This window comes from Balearica regulorum, chromosome 9 (assembly GCF_011004875.1).
Source record: "Balearica regulorum gibbericeps isolate bBalReg1 chromosome 9, bBalReg1.pri, whole genome shotgun sequence".
Taxonomy (NCBI): domain Eukaryota; kingdom Metazoa; phylum Chordata; class Aves; order Gruiformes; family Gruidae; genus Balearica; species Balearica regulorum.
The window spans coordinates 496497-519600 of record NC_046192.1 but is presented as its reverse complement, the minus strand read 5'-3'; the positions used below and the strand labels follow the sequence as shown (position 1 = coordinate 519600).

The 23104-nt window shown below is 50.7% G+C and overlaps 1 protein-coding gene across 1 annotated transcript; it reads left to right on the top strand.

Moving 5' to 3' along the window:
• The first annotated feature begins 275 nt into the window (after window positions 1-275).
• Window positions 276-21197, top strand: STK25 (serine/threonine kinase 25). Its single transcript, XM_075760631.1, has 12 exons — window positions 276-490; window positions 1313-1439; window positions 7644-7874; window positions 9020-9076; window positions 10182-10290; window positions 11501-11658; window positions 11928-12113; window positions 12324-12469; window positions 13329-13443; window positions 13739-13810; window positions 17307-17443; window positions 19023-21197. The coding sequence occupies exons 2-12, from the start codon at window positions 1389-1391 to the stop codon at window positions 19060-19062; spliced, it is 1302 nt and encodes a 433-aa protein (XP_075616746.1). The 5' UTR covers window positions 276-490; window positions 1313-1388; the 3' UTR covers window positions 19063-21197.
• The last annotated feature ends 1907 nt before the right edge of the window (window positions 21198-23104 follow it).

Genomic DNA, 23104 nt, shown 5'->3' with positions numbered 1-23104 from the left:
GGAAGGCCCGGCCGGTGCGGCCCCGCCCGCGCCGCGGGGGCTGCTGGGATGGGTAGTCCCCGCCCCCCCGCGCCGCCCGCGCCGCCCCCGCCGGAGGACTCTCCGTCCCAGCAGCCCCCGCACTGGCGCCCCGCCCTCCCCTCCTGCCGCGCCCCCGCCCGCGACCTGCCGGGCCCTGTAGTCCTCGGGGGCGCCCCCGCGGCCGGGCGGCACGGCGCGGGAACTACACCTCCCGGCAGGCAGCGCGGCGCGGCCGCCCCCGCCCCGCGTCCCCCGCCGCGCCGTGTTGTTGCGCCCGGCCCGGCCCGGCCCTTCCCACCCCTCTCCCGGCGCTCCCGCCCCCGCCGCCGCCGCGGCCGACCTCGGTGTCCCAGGGCAGCCCGGAGCGGCAGCGGGGCGGTGGCGGCGGCTCTGTGCGCCAGGGCCCGGCATGGCACCGCGCCGCCCTTTGCGCGGGGACCGTTGGCCATAGGTGCGGCGGGCTGCCCCGGTAGGTGCGGCGCCGTCCGGGGCCGTGCGGGCCCCCGAGGGCCGTGCGGGGCGGGGATCCGCGACAGAGGGGCCCGGAGGGGGCCGGGTGGGGGGCTGTGAGGAGGCCGTGATGGGGCGGGGGGGGGTCCCAGAGGGGACCGGGAGGAGGTGGGGGCCTGAGGTGGGTGAGGGGTGCGGGGGGCCGAGGGGCCGCCCTGGCGGGGGGGGCTGTGGGGAGCTGGGGTTGCCGTGCTGGGGGTTGGGGGCCCTGGGGGGACTGGGCAGGGCTGAGGGGTCGTGCTGGGGCGGAGGGGAGCCCTGTGGAGAGGGTTGCTGAGGAGCGCTGGGTCCGGGGGCAGAACCGGGGAGCGCTGGTGGGGGAGTGCCCGGGGATGGCGGAGGGTCGGGGTTCCCTGAGGAGGAAGAGGTGCGCTGGGGAGCTGAGCTTCGCAACTGGGTGTACTGGGGAGAATGGGAGTGGAGAGGTACCCTCAGTGAGAGGATTCCTGGGGAGCAGTCGGAGGAAGGGGGCGTCTGAGGGTAACACTGTGGGGCAACCGTAGCACTGGGGAGCACGCTGAGGTGATGGTGGGGAAAATGGTGCCTGAGGCTTTGTCGGTGTGCATCGTTAACGCAATGTTCCCTGAAACATCTGGAAGGCATGTCTGGAAAGAGTTGAGAAATGGGGTTTGCAAGGAGGGGCTGGCACGCTCACAATGGGCTGGTAGGTTCCAGGAGAACTGGAAATGGAGGAGAAAAAAGATAAAGGTAATGCTTTTTGGGGAACGAGCCAGGTTCTGAGAACCTGCAGTTAGAGCTGTTGTGTTCTTCCTTGTCACAGTTGACCAGTGGATGAGAAAGCTTCGCTTTCCCGCTCTGCTGCGACATCCCAACCCTCCCTGATTTTGCAAAAGCGGATGTCTGACCATCCCATAGGCATGGCTCACTTGAGAGAATTTGCCAGCCAGGTAAGTGGCGATTAAAAATTTGTTTTAAACTCTTGTATCAAGAGCAAATGTAACACCTCCAGAAAATCACCTTTTGCCACTCTTTATCTCTCTTGCACACATCTCAGCTTGCTCCTGTTAGCCGACTGATTTGTGTCTTATTCCGCAGTGCTTTTGGACTGACAGTATAGACATGGACAGCCATATAGAAATGGAATTCTTCATCCAGTATGGTCCCTTTCTCTGAGGTTAACTTTGCTCTTCTTAGGGAGACAGGAATCGTTGGCGCTCTGAGTATTTTTGGGAGGGGAAGTCGAGAAATGGGAACAGAAAAGCCATGTGTGCAGGCTGTGCCAGACGTACCTTACTGAAGCGTTCATAGCAGTAGCGTGAGAAAAACGGTGCTTGTAACCTTAATGCGTAAGAGGTGGTGATATTTGATACTGTTTATCTGAGAGAGATAATGGCCTCAGTGGATGTGGCTAAATCCTGTTGTTGTGATGACATTTTCGTAAGAGGAGTGTGGAAGGGTGATGTCATGACTTGGGACTAAAAGCTGAACCAGGTTAATAGTATTGGCTTGAATCTTCTTCATTCTGAGTTTGGTTGTGGGGTGTGTTTGATTATTGGCAGATGTCAATACTGAATGCAGGTCTTGTTAAACCATGTTTTGTGAGAATTCTTGGCGTTTTTTTGTTCTGCTCTTAGGTGTAGAATTATAATACTAAAAGCTTTAGTGGTTTGAGATGATGCTTTCTTCAAGTCTTTTCTGATTTAAGATTGATTTGCAATGCATCTTAGTTTGCATGCTGTCTTTCACATAAACTGTTTCCCCAAAGTGTGTATGGAATTAAATGCAAATGTAGTGCCTGAGTGAGTCACGGTACAGGGAGAGAAATGAAAGGACATGGGAAGGATACGGTCTGGTTAGGGCTGAGAACTGAGTTCTGCAGCTACAGAGGCGGCTGCTCTGAAGCTTTTTTGTGCACAACATTCACTAATGAAGCTTATCGGAGTTCCAGTGGTCTCATCTTTGAGTGTATTATGCAAATGTAAGACATTCTCAGAGTCTGTCATTCCGTGACTCTCTGTCTGGTCCTGGAATAGGAAAGCCGTCTGTGTTGTCCGTTCCTTGGGTCTCTTTGGGAATCCTTGATGGGACCTCGTAATCTGGGCAACTGAGGCTCGCTGGAAGGGCGGTAGGAATTGGCCTGTGGGAGGTACTGTGAAAACTGAGAGACTAAGACTTGGATCGGGATGTCAGAGGCTTGACTTGACTTTGATTCCCAGTTCTGTTGCTGATGTGCAGGGCTGCGTTAGGCAACTCCCCAAGCTGCTTTACCTCTGTGCCTCCATTTCCCTGCCCCAGCAAGCTGGCTCGCTCTCTCTTCTTGGCTGCCCTTTGCTACGTACATACGGCACAGCGGGCCTCCGGTCTTTGTTGGGAGCTCTATCTGCTAGATGATGTATTTGCATTACAGCATTTAAAGCTCCGATCTGAGCTCTGTTTCTAGTTTTGTTGTTCCTTATGTGACCTTGAAGAAGCCGTTCAAGTTCTCTGGCTAAGTAATGCTTCACTCCCTTCAAGCAAAAGAATACTATCTGTGAAGAATTTGGGAGTCTAAGACAAATTCTTGTGTTTAAAAGCATTGAACGCAAACTTCCCTCTTGTCTATACTCCCAAAGTTCAAAACTGTCTCAGGTTTAGCAGTTGCAAAGAGCTGTGCACAAATTTCGTATAGACAGGGAAGCTTTCAAGTGTTTCCAGACACAAAGCTGGTTTCCCCAAAGGGAACATAGTGCCCGCTGCAGAGGTGGCCCAGAGGTTAGTGCGTAGCGTGCAACGTGGGTAAATGCTGGATGGGAAGCTGGGGAGGAGAGGAGGCAATGAAGGAGAGAAGGTCAGTAGCTGAGGTTTATTAAAACCAACTTCTTCCTTCCACTGCGTTTGGCAGAGGAAAATGATGTTTGTTTGGCTGGTTGGAAAGTGCTCTAGTCAGAAGTAATGCTAAATGCTGCTGTAGTTCTATATAAACCCTTGGAGGCTGCCAAACTCCAGTCAGCTTCAGCTCTTAAACTATTGTGGCCTTGACAATTTTTTTCTGTTACAGACTCCTCCCATATAGAACAGTGATTCCGTTCCTGACCTGCCGCAGACCAGGGAACTCTCACTGCCAAAAGGGTTTAAGCACCTCTCAGTGTTTTATGCAGCAGATGCAGGCACGACTTTTGCTCACGATGCTGAGTATGACTCTTTTGAGAGTGAGATCCAGCCGGACACAGCCCAGAGAGAAGACCTTGAGCTGGTTCAAAGGGTGTTTGCTTCTGTTCCCAATATGCAGCTTATCGTTCCAGGTAGTAGCTTTGAAACGAGGGTAGCTATTTACCCTTCTTCTCTAGTCTCCTCTCAAAGGTTGTGGAGATGATGTCTCTGTAGCTGGAGGTGGCAGAGCTGCCAAACCCATTCTTTCCCCATGAAGCAGCTGGTGTTAGTGCCAGGCTTGTCTCATTACACACTGCAATTCCTAATTCCCCGATGTCTGCAGTGAGTCGTTCTGTTTTAAAACATGGCAGCATCAGTCGTGATGGCAAACACCCCCACACCTGTCGTGACAGAGCATCCTTCTTTCCTGTGCTGTGAGATTAGATCTTAGAAGGCAGACGTGGAGCACATTACGAGGGCAGACATGGAGTACATTACTAGTAGATTGTCCTCATCCCTCTCATGCTTGTTGCCTCCCCTTCCTGCATGTAGAACCACGATAGGGCTTTGTGTGCTCTCCCCTCAAAGCCTTTTCACACCTGACCGAGCCATCTCTAGTGTCTGACTGCTCTCAGTGGGGAGAAGCAGCATGAGGCTTTTTGCTCCAGGAGGGCTCTGTAATTGACATTCAGTCAAGCAAAATGGTGCGATGAGGTGACGGTCCCTTAAGGGCTTTACGCGCTGTAGTAGAACATGGAGCAGCAGCTGGTCAGCTAGCTCTTCGGACTGTGGCCGGGAGCTCCATGTTGCAGCCCTGGTGCGTTCTATGAATGTGGCAGAAAATGGAAAGATCCCAAGCTGGTGAGCAGCTGCAGAGTTGATGGGTGCTAATAAACTTCTGCATAAATGAGCACAAATTACCCAAAGGTGTAAAGCATTTCATCTGGATTCTGTTACTTTCTATTAGTGAAGTTTTTCAGGTGTGTTTGTAGCTGTGCAGCTCCAGGGTGACTCTCTGACAAGAAGACTGGTGCTGAGATCAATTCATATTTAGAAAAGGACAGATCCTGCTTGTTACACCCCTTATTGCAGTGCTCTGCAGGTGCAAGTTTATTGGGGTAGGGGAGAGTCAGGCTACCCAGGATGCGTTGCCCGGCCTGCTTGAGCCCCCCAAGTGTGGCAGCGTGCTTCTCTTCTGATGGAGCAGTGTACTCGGGTAGCTCTCCGTTCCTGGCATAACCGCGTTTGTTCTGCTGTCTGGTGAGTGCTGAGGCATCAGGTGCATGCCCATTGATCCGAACATCTGCTCATCAGCGGTGAGGTACTGTGTGGCAGCTCAAACGGGAACTTTTTTAATGGACAAGAGCTTCTGAGCACATGGCCTGCAGACTAGCATAATTTTATCTGTCTTAGTTTGTCATGGGAATCAGGATTGCTTCCACAAAAATGCCACCTGGCAATGTCTTCTGTGGTGTCCGCAATGGTAGTTCACGAGGTGTTCCACTGCGCAGGCATGGCTGCTTGAATCAGGCCTGGTTCCATACTCGCTCGCTAGGTTCTGGCTGTTGCTGGGTATGACTTGTGTGACGTTGGCAACTCTGTCGAGGGATGCACGCTCTCAGGCCCTCCCTAGAGTCGTACTCTTGCGCTGTCACCCGAGAGCTCTGAAGCATTTCCAGATCAGTTTTGAAGTGACATGCTGGGAAGGTAAATCCAATACCTACAAACTTTCCTGTTCCAACCTAATGTGGTCGGCCTGTCTCTTCTGCCCAATGGAGTTGTTTCATTTTCCTGAGTCCCTGGGCAAAGTTTCCATGTGCTTGTCAGGAAGGTTTGTCTCCTTTACCACCCCTACATGAACCGCTTTGTTCCACAGAAAACAGGATAAGCCAACATTGAAGTAGGGAAGCCTGTTTACGAAGCTCTCCGTGATTACAGAGCCCAATACATAAAATGGTGGTTGTCCCAAAAGCTGCCTGCAGTAGCTGGTGCTCTTATGTTTGATGTCCTGTTCTTGAAGAATCAGTCCTGATTCTTTGATGTGCAGTAATTTATACTTTGCCATTTCTTTTCTCATGGAAAAAGTACTTAGGTGCGAGGGGAGGAAGGTTTTCTTGCAGGATTCATGTGGATGTTGTTTCCTTTGCCAGCTGAGCCAGGTGATTACAGGAGATGACCCTTTTTCTCTGCCTTCTCCCTGATGTGTGGAGTGGCTGATGTGAGTGGCATTTTTAGGGTGCGGTAGGTGACTGTGCAGGATGATGTCTGTGCCACTGTGCTGCCCCTTCCTGTAAGTTGGTCAAGAGGTGGAAACGGCTCCTGGCCTCCGGTGAGCCTGGACTAGCCAGACTGTTCTCCCTGCGCTGCAGTCATTCTCATGTTGTCTCCTGGCATTTCTGAAGCTCGAATGCTCTTCCTTTCCCCCGCCTCCCTCTCTCCAGTCCCTGTTAGGTATCTCCAGTTCCTTTCATCTCTTCATATCCTCTCCAGTCTGTTTCCAGTGCATTTGTTCAAAGTACAGCCTGTTTGGGTGTTGCCATGGATGCACAAGGATGTTTGGTTATCCTTCTGTGTCTTGGACTGGAATGCACGTGGAAATCCTGTTGAGTGAGCTGATGGTAAAGCTCACTCTGGGCTTCGCTTACTCCATAGAGCGCTGGGCACAGAAGGCAAACAACCTGTAATGACTGGCTGGCTTAATCATTAAGCAGTACCTAGGGCTGCTCAGTGATGGCCTGCTGCTAGAACCTGGTGTTAGATGGAAAATGCAGCTGCCCTGTTCCCAGATACAATCTCTGCCAGCTCAAGGCCCTTGCAAGGGAGTGGTCCTTGGGTGATGTGTTGGAGGTGAGACTGAGAAGTTCCGGGTGTGGAAACCTCACTGTAATAGCTTGGCCGCTTCCTGTAGATCTGGGCATGTTTTCCAGATTTTTATTTAAAAAAAAACAAACCCCAAAACCAAAAAACCCTAGACTTATTCTTTAAAAAAGGCAGAAAAACTAATCACAAAGAGCCTTTTAGTAGCATGAAGCATAGCCTGACCTCCTGGTCTGCAGCCAGACACAATGAAATAGCATCAGAAAATGATTCTGATTTCTTCCCTTCCTCATCCATACTCATTTCAATAGGGAGTTAACTTTGAAGCTGCTGTTAAAGAGTCAGTATTTCTCCAATTATCGTGTTAGTAGCCTCCCAGTTGATGTGCTTATCTAATGAGGGAAATGCTGTTTGCTTTTGCATCCGGGCGTGCCAGCCAGAGGAGAGGTTGGTCCAGAAAAGCAGGTCTGCAGATGGAGTGTCCATTCAGCTCTCCTGTCCCCTCTGGGGTAGGCAGGTGCCTGGCCTCCTCGCTGCTGACCTTCCAAAAGATGTGAGGCTCCCTCTGCAAACACCTAAAGAGAGCTGGGCTGGGTGCTGCCTGGAAGTCAGGCGGCAGCAGAGAAGACAGCTAATGTGAACTGATATTTATATTGCTGGAGTATTTCACCCTCCAAACAAGTAGGGAAGGGTGCAAATCTTTCAAATCGTTCCAATCTTTGAATGCAGAAAGGCAGATGAGGGAAACATCCTTGTGAACCTTCTTGCTTGTGCCCATTTTCTCATCCAGATCTTCAGAAGAAGGCTGTTCTGGTCCACCTTGCCTGTCTGTTTATTCAGGCGTGAGCAAGTCCTTGCTCATGGAGCTGCTTTGGCACCATTTAGTGCCTGCAGTTGAGCAGTCCTCTCCCAAAGGAGCTGACGCTTTCTGTAGAGATACTTACTGACATTCTCCTCCTGGGCTTCTTTCTGCTTCTTCCTTCACTGTGGTGTGCAGGGACAGAAAGCCCGTGTAAAAGGCTTCTTTGCATCTCACCTTGGGTACGTTCTGTGTTAAGTTTCTCAGCGTGTGGAGACCTTTTGCCTATGTGGGTTTCGGGTGAATTAATGCAGTAGATGCACAGATAGGGAGATGAGCTGTATGGGTGGGTATGAAGCTGCCGTGGGACTTAATGGACTTTCCCCGTCTCTGCTTTCTGGTTTAGCACTCCAGGGTGGATCCTGAGGAGCTGTTCACCAAGCTGGAGCGGATCGGCAAAGGATCCTTTGGTGAAGTGTATAAAGGGATCGACAACCGCACCAAGGAGGTGGTTGCTATTAAGATCATTGATCTGGAGGAGGCTGAGGATGAAATTGAGGACATTCAGCAGGAGATTACGGTGCTCAGCCAGTGTGATAGCCCCTACATCACCCGGTACTATGGATCCTACTTGAAGGTAGGACAAAGCCACAGCAATTCTCTTGGCAGCACTTTGGGAACGGGGTGGGCTTATCTGTGGGTGCTGCCACTGATGGTGGCATGCAGCACTGCAAGGTGCCCATCTGTGAGCGTTGGTGTGGCAGCAGGAACAGCAGCGGCTCCGCTCGCTGCGTTTACGTGGTCTTAATCGGAGCCTGGGCTTTAAGACACTTGCAAAGCGGATGGAAATGAGGCGCCTGGTACAGCGTGGTCCCAAGAGCAGGGCACTTCACTGGAAAGAAAACTATTTGTTGAAGAGACTGACCTCTCCCTGGTTTGACCATTCTTGAAAGGAAGTTTGTGAATTACTTTTCCAAAATACCACTTTTTAGGGTAGTACCGCTGGGGCCTTTATGCCTCTGGAAAGAAGAGGAGTTTGAAACCGTACTTTGTGATCTTGTGATCATCATTTCATCAGAAATGATGAAAAGAACAGGAACCGAGTCTTTGGAGGGGTGCTGATACTGCTTCCATTGAGAACAGGTTTAGGAATCCCCAGGGGAAGCTACTAGTAGTGATGACCAGGAGGTGTATGTAACGCTGGGTCTGTAGCAAACAGATCCTGAGCTCTTTGGATCCTGATTATTCCTTACATATTTTTCAAAGGCCATAATGCATTTTCTCAGCCTTCTACTGAAAACACCAAACCGTAGGTTCATGGATCTGATGCTTATCTGCTACCAGGACCCTGCAAACCTCAGTCTGGAAATCTCTTCCCTGAGGAGTCCGAGTGTCTTGCTGACCATACCCTTCAAGCTGGCAGTCCTGTTAATGAGATCAAAGCCGGCAAAGCTCCCCTGTCATTGTCAAGAAGGAGAAGTGATAGATCTGTTGGGGCCATGTTAAATGGCTCCAGCCTGAGAATATGCTTATCTCTGTGGGCTGTGTAGTCTGGCGCCTATGGGGACACTAAGCTTGCTCAGAGCTGCAGACCGAGAGAAAGAGATGTACTGGGGGCAGGTCCACCGCTGTAATGCTGTGCCAGCCTCTGGGGGCTGCGGTGTGCAGCACCTCTTGGCTTGTGTACAGTACTACTCATGTGTCTTGCTGCCTCTGGGCTGTTTCGCTTTTCTGCCAGCTTTTATTACCGTCTTTGCTCTTGATTTGTGCACTTGCTTGCAGGGCACTAAGCTGTGGATAATCATGGAGTACCTGGGAGGAGGTTCAGCCCTGGATTTGGTAAGTACGTGGTAAGCTCTGGACCATGGCAAACACTGGCTGGAGCCTTGGTTTGTGAAAAGCCCGTAAGCCGGACACTCACTTGCCACACACCATCTTTTTGACAGCCCTGTGCCTGAAGGGTAGGCAGCGCAGGGCAGACACGCTGGTTGTGCGTATCCCAGGACAGAGGAAATGTTTGCACGGAGTTCAGCTGTCAAAGCACTGTTCTCCAGCATGCTCTGCTGCTTTACGATGGGAAGAGCCAGTGAACTGAAATGCGACAGCAGCCAGTTGTTTTTGAGCAGTGCAAATCCATACTTCACCTAATAAAGAGTTCGTGGGATTGTTCAGTGCTTGCATGGCATCAGGCTCAGCGGGGACCTGGTCTGTGATCAGGATTCCCAGGTGTTTGATGATACAAATGACATCTAACAAGTTACCCCAGATTTTAAGAGAATACAAATGCAGAATAAACCCACGGGCAAAGTTCCGCTGTGCTGTGTTCTGTTACAGGATTTTGCTGTTCTCCTTAGGACAACAATGCCTACTTTTCCAGAGCAGTGACTAGGGTCATGTAGGAAAACTGCTGAGCCTGCACTGACTTGGAGGAAGGGTGTAGTGGGGGTCTGTCATCAGCAGAAGTCATCTTCGCGTCAGAACCCCAATTATTGCAGGTCTTGTTTAGAGGAGAACTGATGGAAAGGAGAAGAGCTTTGATACAATACTCCACAGCCAGAGGGTAGAAGTTGTTTCCGGGTTGTTACAGTGGCTGAAATTCAGCTCTTGCATGCTAGCAGAGAGACTTGAACAAGAGAAACTGTTAAGATGTTCTGTTCACCAGTGTATTTCCAGGCCAAAGCGAGAGATGAGCATCCTGCTCATCCCAGACTATTGTTTGGGAAGCCTTTAATAGACTAACAGAAAATCCCCCAAAGATGTTCCAATTAATGTTGTTAGGTGCAAAGTCCAGCATTCTGCTTGCAGAATGTGCACCAGGTGTGCAGTCGGTGCTTCCTGCTGAATATGACCTGCTTGGCCATGGTTTCCAAGTAACAAACTGCGAGGCTGGAAAATCCAAGGCATCAGTCACCCTCCTTTAAGTCATCTTTCTGCCCTTTATCAGCTGAAGCCAGGACCCCTGGAGGAGACTTACATAGCTACTATCCTGAGAGAAATCCTAAAGGGTTTGGATTATCTGCACTCTGAGAGGAAGATCCACAGGGACATCAAAGGTAGGAGTGGAGAACTCAGCTCTCTTTCTTTAAGGTATGTTACTAACATAAGATTCAGAAGTATTACACAGCAATAATCTGAGAGGTTCCAAACACTGTTTCTTAGCATTGCTTTTCCTGTTGGGTTGCTTGTTTCTGAATAATGAAAAATACTGTTTCTGATTCTTGTCATTTTATCGGAATCCATGTTTTTCATGTCTTTGGGGTTTAGAGTGACAGTAAGGATCTGTAGCTCTTCTCTGGCATTTGTAGTTTGGACAGGCGGGGAGCTAAAGCAAAGGAGTCAAGGAAAGGCACGCTCAGATTTTAGCTGACTCTCAGTTATGTCTGGACATTTGCTTTACTGCTGGACCCCAAGGGGTGTGTGTGCTGCTTATCGTGGCTGTAACTTACTGTGAAGGTGAGCTGTCCTCACGCAGGGTTCACAGCCTGAAAATCAGGGCAGCTTGTGTCAGCTTATCCTGTTACTGATTTTTGTAGTCATTGGCCGCATGTACGTGTAGAGAGACCTGGCATCTGCCTCACGGAGAGCAGGCTCACACTGAGCACAGAGCAGCAAAGGACAGCGGGAGGGCGGGAGGACGTGGCCGGTGTTGGATGCTCACTGCTCTGACCCTCTGCAGGAGGGGATATGAACAAGCAGAGCAGAGAAACCTCATGCAGGGAGATACATAGAAAAGATTCCATTGTGTACGTGAGACTACACGTTTCTAGCATTGCAGGCTGTGTGGGACTGTTGGCTGCCAGCAGACTGGGGAAATGCCGGAGGTAGGTCTCTCTTGGAATGAGAAGTTCTACAAAAAAAAACCCCATCCCAAAAGCTGAGCAATGCCACTGTCTTAAGCTGAGTGAAGGGGAAGCAGTACAAGACCAGGACTTGTGAGCTCTTTAGAAGGATCTGAAAAAAAAAATCGAGACCATTTCAGGTATCTTTCTTCTTTCCTGTGACCAGGAATCACATCTAGTTGATTGTGTGGCCCTTCACATCTGCTCCATGCTACTATCCTAGCAATATTCCCCTTCTGATCCAGCCAAGTGTACAAACTTGTTCCGTGTTACCCAGCACAGAGTTCAGAGCATGAGAATGAGTCTGGGGCTGGAAATCTGAGCTGAGGAGGATGTCACAGGAGGTCCATTCTCAGTATTTAGTTCTTTGTGGGCTGGAGATGATTCAGAAACCAGTGGACTTCATGCTTATTTGTGCAAACAGCTGCGAACGTGCTGCTTTCGGAACAAGGAGATGTGAAACTGGCTGACTTTGGGGTGGCTGGACAGTTGACAGACACACAAATCAAGAGAAACACCTTTGTCGGGACTCCATTCTGGATGGCACCAGAGGTCATCAAACAGTCTGCTTATGACTTCAAGGTGAGCTGGGAGCAGGAGGAGGATTGCTACTTGGTGCTACTATATATGAGATCGTGCTACGATTAATAAAGGGATTGGAAGTGCTGCTTTTTGCAGGAAGGATATTTTCCTGTTACGGTTCACGGTCTGTTGGAGAAGGTTGTTAGATGTGAAACCCCCTATCTGATTTTATGTGATCAGCCCTTCAGCTGTGCTAAAGTTGCGTGCTTCCACATTGCAGAATTGCTCCTTGCTGTTCTGTGCTGTCACTGTTCTTGTTGTTCTTTCAGGCAGACATCTGGTCCCTTGGAATTACAGCCATTGAACTGGCAAAGGGAGAGCCTCCAAATTCTGACTTGCATCCTATGAGGGTTCTCTTCCTGATCCCCAAAAATAACCCTCCGACACTGGAGGGTCACCACAGCAAGCCCTTCAAGGAGTTTGTGGAAGCCTGCCTCAATAAGGATCCTAGATTTGTGAGTATTGCTGGCCACTTGCGAATTTGGGTAGCGTGTTGCAGAGGCCAAAGGTTCATTTAGCAGGAAGACCTTTTGGTGCAAGGCTCCTGGAGAGAAAGTACTGAGCTTGCAGAATGGATGGGCGAGCGTGGCGAGAGTTGAAAGTGCGCTTGCATGTTTAGCATGCAGAGATGGTTAGATGTAGCCTGCTTTCCTTATTTGCTCCAGAGGCCAACAGCTAAAGAGTTGCTAAAGCACAAGTTCATCACACGCTACACCAAGAAAACCTCATTCCTGATGGAGCTGATAGATCGGTTCAAGCGCTGGAAGTCGGAGGGCCATGGAGAAGATTCCAGTTCTGGCGATTCTGATATGTACGTACATGTTCTGCATGGAGGGCTGCCCCCGCTATACCCTGCATGTCCCAGGGAGCCAACTGCAAACAGCTCAGGTCCTTTTCCCCGCCTGGGTTGGAGATCTTAGGGTAGCTCAGGGAGACGGAGCAGCTGTCTGTGAGAGCAGGAGACTGCTACCTCCTGCTCACTGTGACCCCACACTCCATTCTGGTCTTAACCTGTGGAGCCTCTTTGCTGAGCGTAAGGAATCAGGACTAAGAAGAAACATCTACTCTGTGCGTAACTAGTAAAACAAGGCTCTTGTTGCCTGTATTTTACGCACATTCAGTTAAATACAAGACCTTTAGTAATTGTGGCAGCAGCTCTGTGTGTGTGCCTGTGTATTCATGGGTCGAGAGCTTTGCTACTGATGTGGAGGATAATGAGGCTGCGAGCTCTGGGTGAGGAAAGGGTACTTTGTTGCTGGGCTGGTGTCGCAGAGCTTCTCATCACCTGTAGCGGCAGCGACTCAAGTGACCAATGACTCTGGGAGGTTGGCTTGCAACATCTAGGCCTGACCCCTCAAATTGTGAGCTTGGATTGTCTTGAAATTCCCCTAAATTTAACAAGCACTTGAAACTGTCTTCGAGCTGGCCAGGTTGTAGTGATTTGGAAATGTGTTGCAGTGCTTAGCTCCGATCTCTGTGGTGCTGTACATGGGCTGTAGAGACTGAAGCTGTTTCTCTTTAGGATTTTTTCTGGGATAGGGAAATGCCTGGAGCCCTGTGGTGGTATGACAGGCAGGTAGGGGAGAGCGCGTGACTATGGTAACGCAGGCGTAAAACGCCTGGTGTGTGGAGCTGAGGCTTTGTTGTGACCTCCCCCTTTTCATTTCCAGTGATGGAGACACAGAGGATGGAGACCAGGGTCCAATCTGGACATTCCCACCAACTATTCGCCCCAACTCCCTGAGCAAGTTGCACAAAGGAATGGCTCTCCATGGTTCCCAGAAGGTCTGTTTGCTGTCTGTCCTTTCAGAAGTGGACTGAACTAACACAAGCTTTTGAGGGTCTTGGGGAAGTTACCAGTCACTTGTGTTCAGTCTAAAATTGACTTCAGTCTGGTTTCAAGGGCTAGTGCCCCAGAGCTGCCTCTTCCACGTTGTCAGGGTACTGCAACCTGTGGTGTTCCTGAGAGCTGGTGAGGGAGCTGCCATCGAGGTGCTGTGAATTTACCAAAGGCTTAGTAGTTTGTGTGCCCTGGGAGCCTTTGCCTGTGCTTGTAACCTCTTTTCGTGTTGCTTTCTAGCCTACTGAGCCCATCAAGAGGCAACCACGGTCACAGTGTCTCTCCACGCTTGTTCACCCAGTTTTTGGGGAGGTGAGTAGAACCTTCTTGGTGTCTGTGGTTGGAGATGAAGAGATAGCTGACATGGATAAGTAAATGGGAAGGATTTGGAGAAGGGAGGTGGGGTGAGGTACCTAGCAGGGTTAAGGGCCTGTGAAGCATTTGGGCCTCTGTTCAGAGATCTATGCTGGACGTTAGGCAAGTGAATGTGTCCCTGGAGCATGCTCTCCAATACATTTGTGTTCCTAGAAGCACAGCGTTACCGTGTTGTCTTCTGGTGAGGATAAGGTAGAGGAGTACCTGTTTCTTACCTGCGTCTTAGGCTTGCTAATGCTCTGGTGTCCCCGGGCTCATGGCTTAAGTGCCGCTCCAGCTTGGGCAGGCAGGTATTGGAGCCTGCTTGGTGCTGTGCACGTTCCTGGCCCTCACATTGTGTGTGCTGTCCGCAGCAGTCACCGAAGGGAACGTGGGTGGATTAGAGCAGGAGTTGGCTTTGGCCAATGACTAGCCCATCTTCTTGATCTTGCCTGCTCTTGCTAGCACACGTGAGGCTTAAGGGGTCACTGACCATACAGCCTGTGGAAGGTAGATGGAGAAAATGGGTTTGGAAAAATCCCCCCTGCCCCATTTCTCTGCCTTGCGTTCTGGGTGGGGACATGAAGTTGAACTAAAAGCTACCGTTATTTATGGGATAGTGTCTGTATCAGCAGAGAGCTGAGTTGTCCTTCCAGCTGGGTGATGTTTTATGGGTAGAAAAGAGGGTGAAAGTCCTAAGAGGGTTTCTGGCTAAGGGCTTCAGTTGCTGTTTCCAGCAGGAGCATGGGAAAGGAGGTTCTGCTTCGGAAGAGATCGCTTACACGGACACCGTGTGTCAGGGTTCTTTTCCTGGGGGGCTGGTCACAGAGACCCTTTCTCTGGTCCTGATAACTTGCTCTTGTCTGGATCCTGACGCTGTTCTGGGGTGGCCCAGCAGAGAGCTGTGCTTTTTCAGGGGTAGTCTCTGGACTTAATCTCTTTTCTCAGGTGCAGCGCTCTGCAGAAAGAGGGTTTGCTGCAGGCCAGGAAGCAGAGGTCCCTCTGAGAAGCAGGCATGCGGTATTCTTGAGACAGCACTGCTTTGGAAATTGAGAGTTTAGCTAACGGGCTTCCTCTGTGCTCCACTGGGCTTGACTTCCAGAGGTCAGAGCACGAGGTGGACGGTTTGGGTCTCGCAGACCTAGACCTACGAGTTAAAACTGGATAAAAATAATGTTGGTTTCTACTGCAGGCAGTTTGTTCATGCAGTGTAATCACTGACATCAGGTTCTCAGTCCTTTCTGCCTAGGAGCCTTCTGGGGGGTGGGGTGCTCAGAGCTGCGAGTTCTCCAAAGCACTGAGCACGTGTTCTTACCAACCTTGCTGCACCAGTTCCACTGGGAAGTGGCTTCTCGGACCTTCCATTTCTGCTCGTTTGACTCCCTTACCCCAGAGTTGCTGAACCTTCTTTCCTTTGATTAGACTTCCCTGCGGGCTCTGCTGATCCCACTCAGTGAAATCAGGTGCAGGGAAGGTTCTGGGCAGTCTGAAATGTGTGTAGTAGCAGGGGGTTGGAAGAAAACTTTTCTCCAAGTAGGAAATCTGCTTCACTGCTGGTTGCACGTGGTGTTCTTTTCAGTTCTAGTTTCCTACCAACAGCAGACTTTCTCCTGCTCACCGTTGTATTAGATCTGCTAGGTTTTGATCCCCTCTTTCCATAAAAGGTCTGAAGCTGGGCTTTGTGAATTGAAAACTTACCAAGAAGCTGTTCTATGCCTTCCCTGCATGTGTATTACCGGATGTTAATATGGAAAATGACCCCCAGTGGGTCATTAACAGAGATGTGGGCAACTGCAAATCTGGAAGCCTGCCCGCCTTTTCTGGGGCCGGGGAGAGGTATTTGGGCCTGGAAGGCCAAGCAGTGAATGAAAGCCAGCCTGTAAGGCTTTGTGCAGTACAGCTCTGCATCCCCTGCCAAACTCTAGAGAGCTCTCGTGCAGTGGAAAGTCACAGGGGGACGCAGACCGCTCGCACCGCAGGCTGCTGGGCAAGCTAAAGGTCAGGGGCTTGGTGATAAAGTGGCAGCTCACCTGCAAGACAGAGCCCGGGTCTCGTTTTGCTCTGAGGCAGGCAGTCTCCGATCAGGGAGACATCAAAGCAAAGCCTGGGCTTTAGCATCGCAACTGGTTTTGGCCTAAGAAACCTGTGTCCTTGATGGGTAATGGAGTTGCCCTCCGTGCCCCCTGCCACTTCTGAATGAGCGGAGGCGTGTGCGAGCGGCTCCCAGAGCTGGGGCTCTGTGGGGTCCCCAGTGAAGAGGCAGCAGCTCTTTCTGGCTCGGAACCATTTGTTTCCGGCAGGGGACTTGGAGCACAGGGACGGCTCCAGCTGGGGATTAGCGTTCACGCTGTCCTGCTTTCTGGACCATGGCAAAAAGGTGAGCTCCAACAGCAGGGAAGGCTGATCCTAAAATTGCAGGCAAAGAACTGTGAGGCTTATGTAAAGCCCTTTTAATCAGTGTAGCCTAATGGAGCTTAATTGAACTGGACAGTGGCTAGCTGGCACACATTGCTTGTTCAACAAAAGGTTTTGATTTTTGTTCAGCTCATTGCGTAATGACGCGCAGTAGGGAAGGGGCTGCCGCATGAGCTGCTTGGGTGAAGGAGGTGGGGAAGTGCTGCAGAGGATGGGACTGGGTTTTCCAACGACAGGCTCCTGCAGGCTCAGCATCAGTGACCTGTCGGGAGTTCCTCAACGACAGAGGCTTGGCTATTTCAAATTAACAACCGGAACCCTGTGCAAGTGGACTGGTGGCTGGTGAGGTCTAGTCAGAGCACACTACCTAATAGATGCAAACTGAGGCTTTTCAGCTAGGTCAGATGCTGCACGGGGCAGGTCTCGGTGTGTGGGCTTCGTTCCCCTGCCCCCGGGAAAGCTCTGTCTTGGGGAGGAGGGGGGAGGCCAAGCGGCTCAGGAGCTGTAGCCCAGCAGCAGTGTCCCTTGGCCTCCCAGTCACTAAAAGCAACTCAGATGTTTTTGTGGTGACTAACTCCCGGTGTCACGATAGTCTCTGCCCTACCTGTCTGCAACCCCTTGTGTGCGTCTGGTGCTAAGCTGTCATTAGCAGCAAAGGTGACTGCACTGGTTCAGACACAGCCAGAGTTCTTTGTTCTGTTACAAATTAGGGGTTCTCAGGGCTGTTGATCCATTTCTAATATCATTTACTTTGTTTAAGAGTACATCAGGGCCTGTTTGTGAAGGACTTCGATTGTTATTAGTACCTGGAGGAAAGTCTGAACTCCAGACGTTGGGCTTCCATCTCCTGACCTACAAAAAGAACCTTTTTTTTTTTTTTTTTTTTTTTTTTTTTTTTTTTTTTAAAGAATGTGGGTGCCCTCCTGCGCCCTTGTGGAGTCACACTAAAAGGGAACGGGATGTAATGTGTGTACTGCACTGCTTGACCGGTGCTTTCTGCAATGAGATAAAGAACTAATGCACAGTTTCTGGGTTACAGCTTAAAGATAAGCACAAGCAGACGGGAGGTAATGTGGGAGCTATGGAGGAGCTGGAGAACGCCTTCAGCTTGGCTGAGGAGTCCTGCCCAGGCATCTCTGACAAACTGATAGCACACATGGTGGAGCGGGTACAAAGGTGAGTGTCCTCTGGAGCGGGAGCTGGGGTGGGGCTGGCAGCGAACCGAACCATTGCCATGCTCCACAGCTGTGGTAAAGGCTGGCACCCGAGAAGTGACTAAGGGACTATTAGGGCAAAGTCACTTCTTTGAACTGCTTTTCATTTAATGGCAGTGGTTCTTCCTGCCTCAGAAGTCCTTTCTCACACTGAACAGGTTTCTGTAGTGTAGATGAATGGTGCAGAGTACAGAAAGATGCTGCTATTCACCTTCATCTTGCATGTATATTTTTATATATGTAAATAACATCCTGCTGGTCCCCTTAGCCTGGTAGCAAGGACTATGCAAAATGTCATCGGGATTGCTTCTGGAATAGTGGGTATCATCTGTTTCACCGCAAGGAATGTGCTTTACGGCACCACCTGCAGCCAGTCACTCTGCTTGTCCAGCTTCAGGTAGCAGGAAACTGGATTTTTTCCCCTGATGGGAATTACATATTAAACCAGGGAAGGAGGAGAGTCTGGTAGAATTAAGTTCCTCGCTGCTCAGCAGGTGCTGCATCAAACTGGCCTCCGCTACTGGCACCAAGTTCAGTCACATCTATGTAGTGCAGACAACACTTGTCAGACCCTGATCAGAGGTGTATCAGGCTTTATTTTGGATTTTCTCCCTTTCACAGCAGGCTGTCCTAAATCTCACCCTTTCCTCACCAGCCAAGAAACCAAACATTTGGTCTCTCACTGGTTAGAAAGCTGGACGTAAAGTATTTTGTTACACGTGTGACCAAAAGAGCCACTCTGTGCTCTGGTTGCTACTATAAATACAACCCAAGCTTTGCAGTCTTTACACCCTTGAACTTGGGTTTTCTAAGCATTTATTTCTGATGAGTTTAAGCTGGCATTGGTTGTGCCTTGTGGCTCAAGCATCCATCAGGTGCTGTCACGCAAAGAAGAGCTTGGGATATTAAGGACCGACACTACTGGCTCTCCTTGAGACCTTCTTGTTACTAAGTCATTCAAGCTTTCAAGCAAAACTGGGTCTGTTTAGATCCCTCATCTCATAATCACTGAAATCCAGAAAAAGACCACTCTCCCCTCTTCTGGCTGACCCATGGAGGTCACAGCAGTGCCCAGGTGATGCCTGCAAAGCCTTCAGCCCCTAGCTGAGCAGGGGGCACACGCAGACGTGCCTCGGGTGCCTCTGCAGGGCAGCTGGGTCAGTGTCGTCCGCTGCCCTCGGCCAGCACTGCGGGACGGTGCGTAAGCGCAGGCCACGGCTTGGTTTGGAGGGTTGCAAAACCTCGGAGAGCCTGCTTGGTTTCGTACTGTAAAACACTCATGCTCGGCATTTCTTATTAGCCTAAAATTGAATCTTAAAAGCCTGAAAAAAGTGCCACTTTGGCTTTTTGTTAAATTGCTGGGGTTTTTATTTCAAGACTTTATGATCTAGAAAACAGGTACTTGGTGTGGGGACAAACACATCCGGACTTCCCTCTTCATCCGCAGCCGCACTGGCTGGGGCGGGGCAGTGTGTGCCGGCTCCCAGGTGAGGGCTGAGACGGGCGGTAGTGACCAGTTCCACCGTTCTCCTTCCTCGCAGGTTTTCACACAGTCGGAACCACCTGACCTCTGCCCGCTGACACCCACCTGCCCTGCTGCTGTTTTGAGGGGGGACGGATTTTCTTCCAGCTTCATAAGAACTACATCTCTAATCCAGACCACCATCTGCTGTTGGATGTAACGTTGTGTTACGGACTCCAGGACATTTCAGAGCCTTCATACTACACGTTTCCATGATAACCCAGGGTGGGATTTGCAATGCAAGTACAATTTAGACCTTTTGCGGAACCCAAGATGGGTGGTCTAATTGTTTTTACAATGTAATCAATGCAGTTTTTAATTGTTTCCCTATGGATGTGTCCATTTTGGCTTGGTTTGAGTCACAGCTTGTTACTGGTAAATGCCGGGCTGCTGGAAAAGAGAGAGATTCTTTTCCACTGAGATACCTTTCAAAGGCGAGTGTGATGGGTTTAGCCTCCTGCCCTGCCTAAAGCAGTGTTTGTGAGCAGTCATGTGTGCGTGCAGGTATGTTTGGAAGCTCTCCGTGCATTACAGCCTTGGGGAAAGTTAGAGCAGCTCTCTGATTGTTCTGGAGGATTGCTTCAGCTCCTTCACACACTAGTAACGAACCGCTTTCCAGTATAGTGGCAGCTGCTGCTGCTCTTTCCCAGCTTGTTGTTTCACAGGAGGATGGGTTTGCTGACTGTACTTTTTGTGGCTCTGGGACATCGTTCCGGATTAGGCCTCGGTTCATCTAATGCAGGCAACAGCAGGACTGCCGTGGGGCTCCAGGGACTGGAAGGGAGCGTGGTTACACGCGGTTTGGGAGCTGGTGGAGTACCGGTCCTTGCTGCAGCTGAAGCAACTAGATACACAGGTTTGGCAGTCCTAGTCTCTGAGTAGACACCTACTGTGTGTGCCCAAATGTTGCAGGAGGATTAAAAAAGAGGACCAGGGGGGGCGGAACACAGCAGCCAAAGGTGCTGACAGGGCTTCAGTTCAAAAAACAGGCTGATCTGTGGCGGTTCTTGAGGCAAGAAACGCGTCCCCCGCAGAGGGGTATGAACTGGACAGAGGCTAGCAGCGCTGGCTGGTATCCCTGTGCTGTGGCTGGGGGCTCACAGAAGCCGCTCTGGGGCCCATCCCCTTCTTCTCAGCTTTCCCTTTCTGGCTCCTCTTTCAGCCTGGGATCTAAACTTGCTGAAGCCAGGGCTCTGCTCCAATTGACAAGCTGTGGTGGTGGTAAATTAAAGTGTCTGCTGCCACCCTGGCTGCTTAAGATATTCCAGTGGAGCCATCCCCAACTAACTTTGCTTTCTGTATACCACTAGTTTATAAAGCAAATCTTTAATTCTGGTAAATGCACAGATCTTAAACCTGTACTTTCAGGGTCTAGAAAAACAGACATAGGGAAGTAACTTCTGACAGCTGGTTGCTTAGAGATCTGTTCTCTAATTGTAAAGATATTCCTATGAAGTCAGCAAGACCTCAGATATCCAGAGCTGTCTGTCTGGGTGTTTGTGTGTGAATGATGTGGCTCGCCCCAAAGCCACTGAGAACAAAAGCTGAGGCTGTTCAGCATTTTTTAAATTTTTTTTTTCTTTTTAAAGATAGGCCACTTCATTAGTAACAAGGCTGATTTTTGGTACTTTGATTCAGACCTGCAGATTGTTGTGCTGGGCTAAAAGTAGCTCCGAAGGCCCGTACGGTCCCTCCTCCCAGTGTTCACTTTAGCTTATGCCAATCCCTCGCTCTTCCTCTCTGATGGAGAAACACAGGCTCAGCAAACACTATGAACTTGTCCAGTCGCAAAGACGTGCTGCTGGTTGATCGTGCTGGAGATCTGCTGCAGAGTGGTGGCTGAGAGCCATCACAGAGCCTGCGTTTATGAAGAGCAGAATACCCCCACCCCACACCCCCCCCCCAGGAAAAGGAGTTAACGTGTAGACAGGAAACTTAGGGGGAAGGCAGCGGCTGCAGCCCAGCAGAGGTGGCTGAAGGGCTCCTGCTGCTTTTAAAGTTGCTGTTCATGACGGTAGCAAATCGTGTCGATAAGGTACCTTGTAGTATTACTCACATGCACCGCAGTGTAATGAGTAAACTTTTTAAAGGAAACAATCCCCACAAACTCTGTCCAGTATTCAAAGCGACAAAGGTTTTAGTTTTTAAAAACATTGAAAGGGATCTGCCACTTTCAATAAAGTAACAAAACAAATGAGGCTGGTGTAACTTTGTATTATTAGGGGAAAAGCAGTTGCTCAAGCTGCCCTTTCTTTGCCTTCCCCTCCATCTTCCTGCCCTGGGTAGCGCTAACAGCGACCTGTGAGACAGACCCCTCTAAACACAGTTTGTGCAGTATGGAATACGCGTCAGTCCTGTCTGCTGACATACATACACCGGTGTTAAGGGACACACGCACTTGGCAGAAGTGGAGCTGCGCTCTGGACAACACTTCAGTGCAGTTTTTGCTGGAGTCTGTTTGTTTAGACTCGAGTTGGGCTATAGAAGCTGCCACTGGGGTATCTCTGCCTTGTCGGGTGGTTGGGGTGTCTGGGCAGGGGCAGAGGTTCGCCAGAGAGAGATTGTGGCGTCTCCATCCTTGGAGATAACGGGAGGCCAGCCGCAGCCCCGGGTCGGGCCAGACAGGTAGGGTACCTCCTGAGGGCCCTGCCAACCCAGCCACACTCTGGGTGTGAGCCCAGTTACAGGATAAACACTTGGGAGACGCCACTTCCAGCACGTTTAAAACTTTGTGTACGACTGTCCCTCCCTAAGCAGGGACCCAAAGGTGAAGGTTACAGCCGGCTCCACGCCCAAGCTGTGCAGTCCTGCCTCAGCTATTTTCTTGGAGCCAAAAAGAGCCCCACAAACGTACGGCTGTGCCTTTGGGGAGTTTTGTTAGATGCTACGTGCAGCGGATTGGTGACAGGACAGTGGTGACGGTGCAGCTGGTCAGGAACCTCTCAGTGCAGCACCGCTAAACCAGAACCGCTCCAGTAATGTTATATTAAACACATGGTAGGAACTACTCCAAAAACTTCCTTGTTCTGGTTTCTTAAGCAATGGAGAACGGACTGATGGCCAGCCAGCCCTGCGGGAAGCAGGGAAAACCGGTCATATTTACCAGAAATGGCGGCTGGTTTTAAGCCAGGAGGTCCCAAGAGCATGGGGTCAGCTCCCTTCACCTACAGCCTGCTAGCAAGAAACTAATGATTAAGGCCCAGCTGGAATCTGTTCTTTCCTCATACTCTTGTTACGGAAGTTCCTCCCATCTCCTGCAACACCCAGTACGCATCAGCCTGAGCTTCAACGCGTGATGCTAAGGAGATCAACAGCTCATTTATGGGGGTAATTTAGACAAAGTCTAGCTGATGTCAAGTTAGCTATCTGTGTCAGCTAGTTTAAAAAAAAAAACCCCAACAACACAAACCTAATTAAACCCCAGGCTATTTCACCCCAGGCAGAGAACACTGCACCTTCTCATACTGCGCACTCACAGACACACAGGTTTCTCCTGCTCGTCTATGGTGTCTCTGGCAACTGGCACTGCCCTTCAACAGCTTGTAAAGGCCCCAGGGGCCTCTGCCCCAGGCCCGAAACTTGGCTGCACCATCCCCAGACTGTGGTGGGGACACTTTGTCCCCCACCCAAGACTCTGCCTTTATCCGTGTGTAACTTCAGGCGGTGTGTCTGTCCCTCCCGCCCTGGAGCTGCTCCCTGGCCTGCTGGCACTCACAGGCTCCGGGAAGGCAGCTCCGCATCCTCCTCCGCACCGTTCTGACTCGGCACTCGCTCTCTGCTGCGGCTGGAGCAGAGCTGATGCTGGGTGAGCAGAGAACCACAGTCCTGGGAAACTACTGACTAACCTGGACACTCTAAAAAAGCGTTTCAAATCCTGGCGCTAGAAAGCCCTGCTGCAGCAGGGGACAGCAGCTAAAGGTCGGGGTTAAGTGCCGAACCCCCAGCTGCTGGCAGAGACCCTGCTGCTCCTCTCTGCAGCTTGCTCTGGCAGAGCTTCCCCGCAGGAGACCAGCACGGGGCAGTGACTGCGTGGGAGAGCTCTCCTGAAAGAGGAAAGCACTCCTGCGAGCGACGCCAGCATGTGAGTGGGACAAAGGAGCA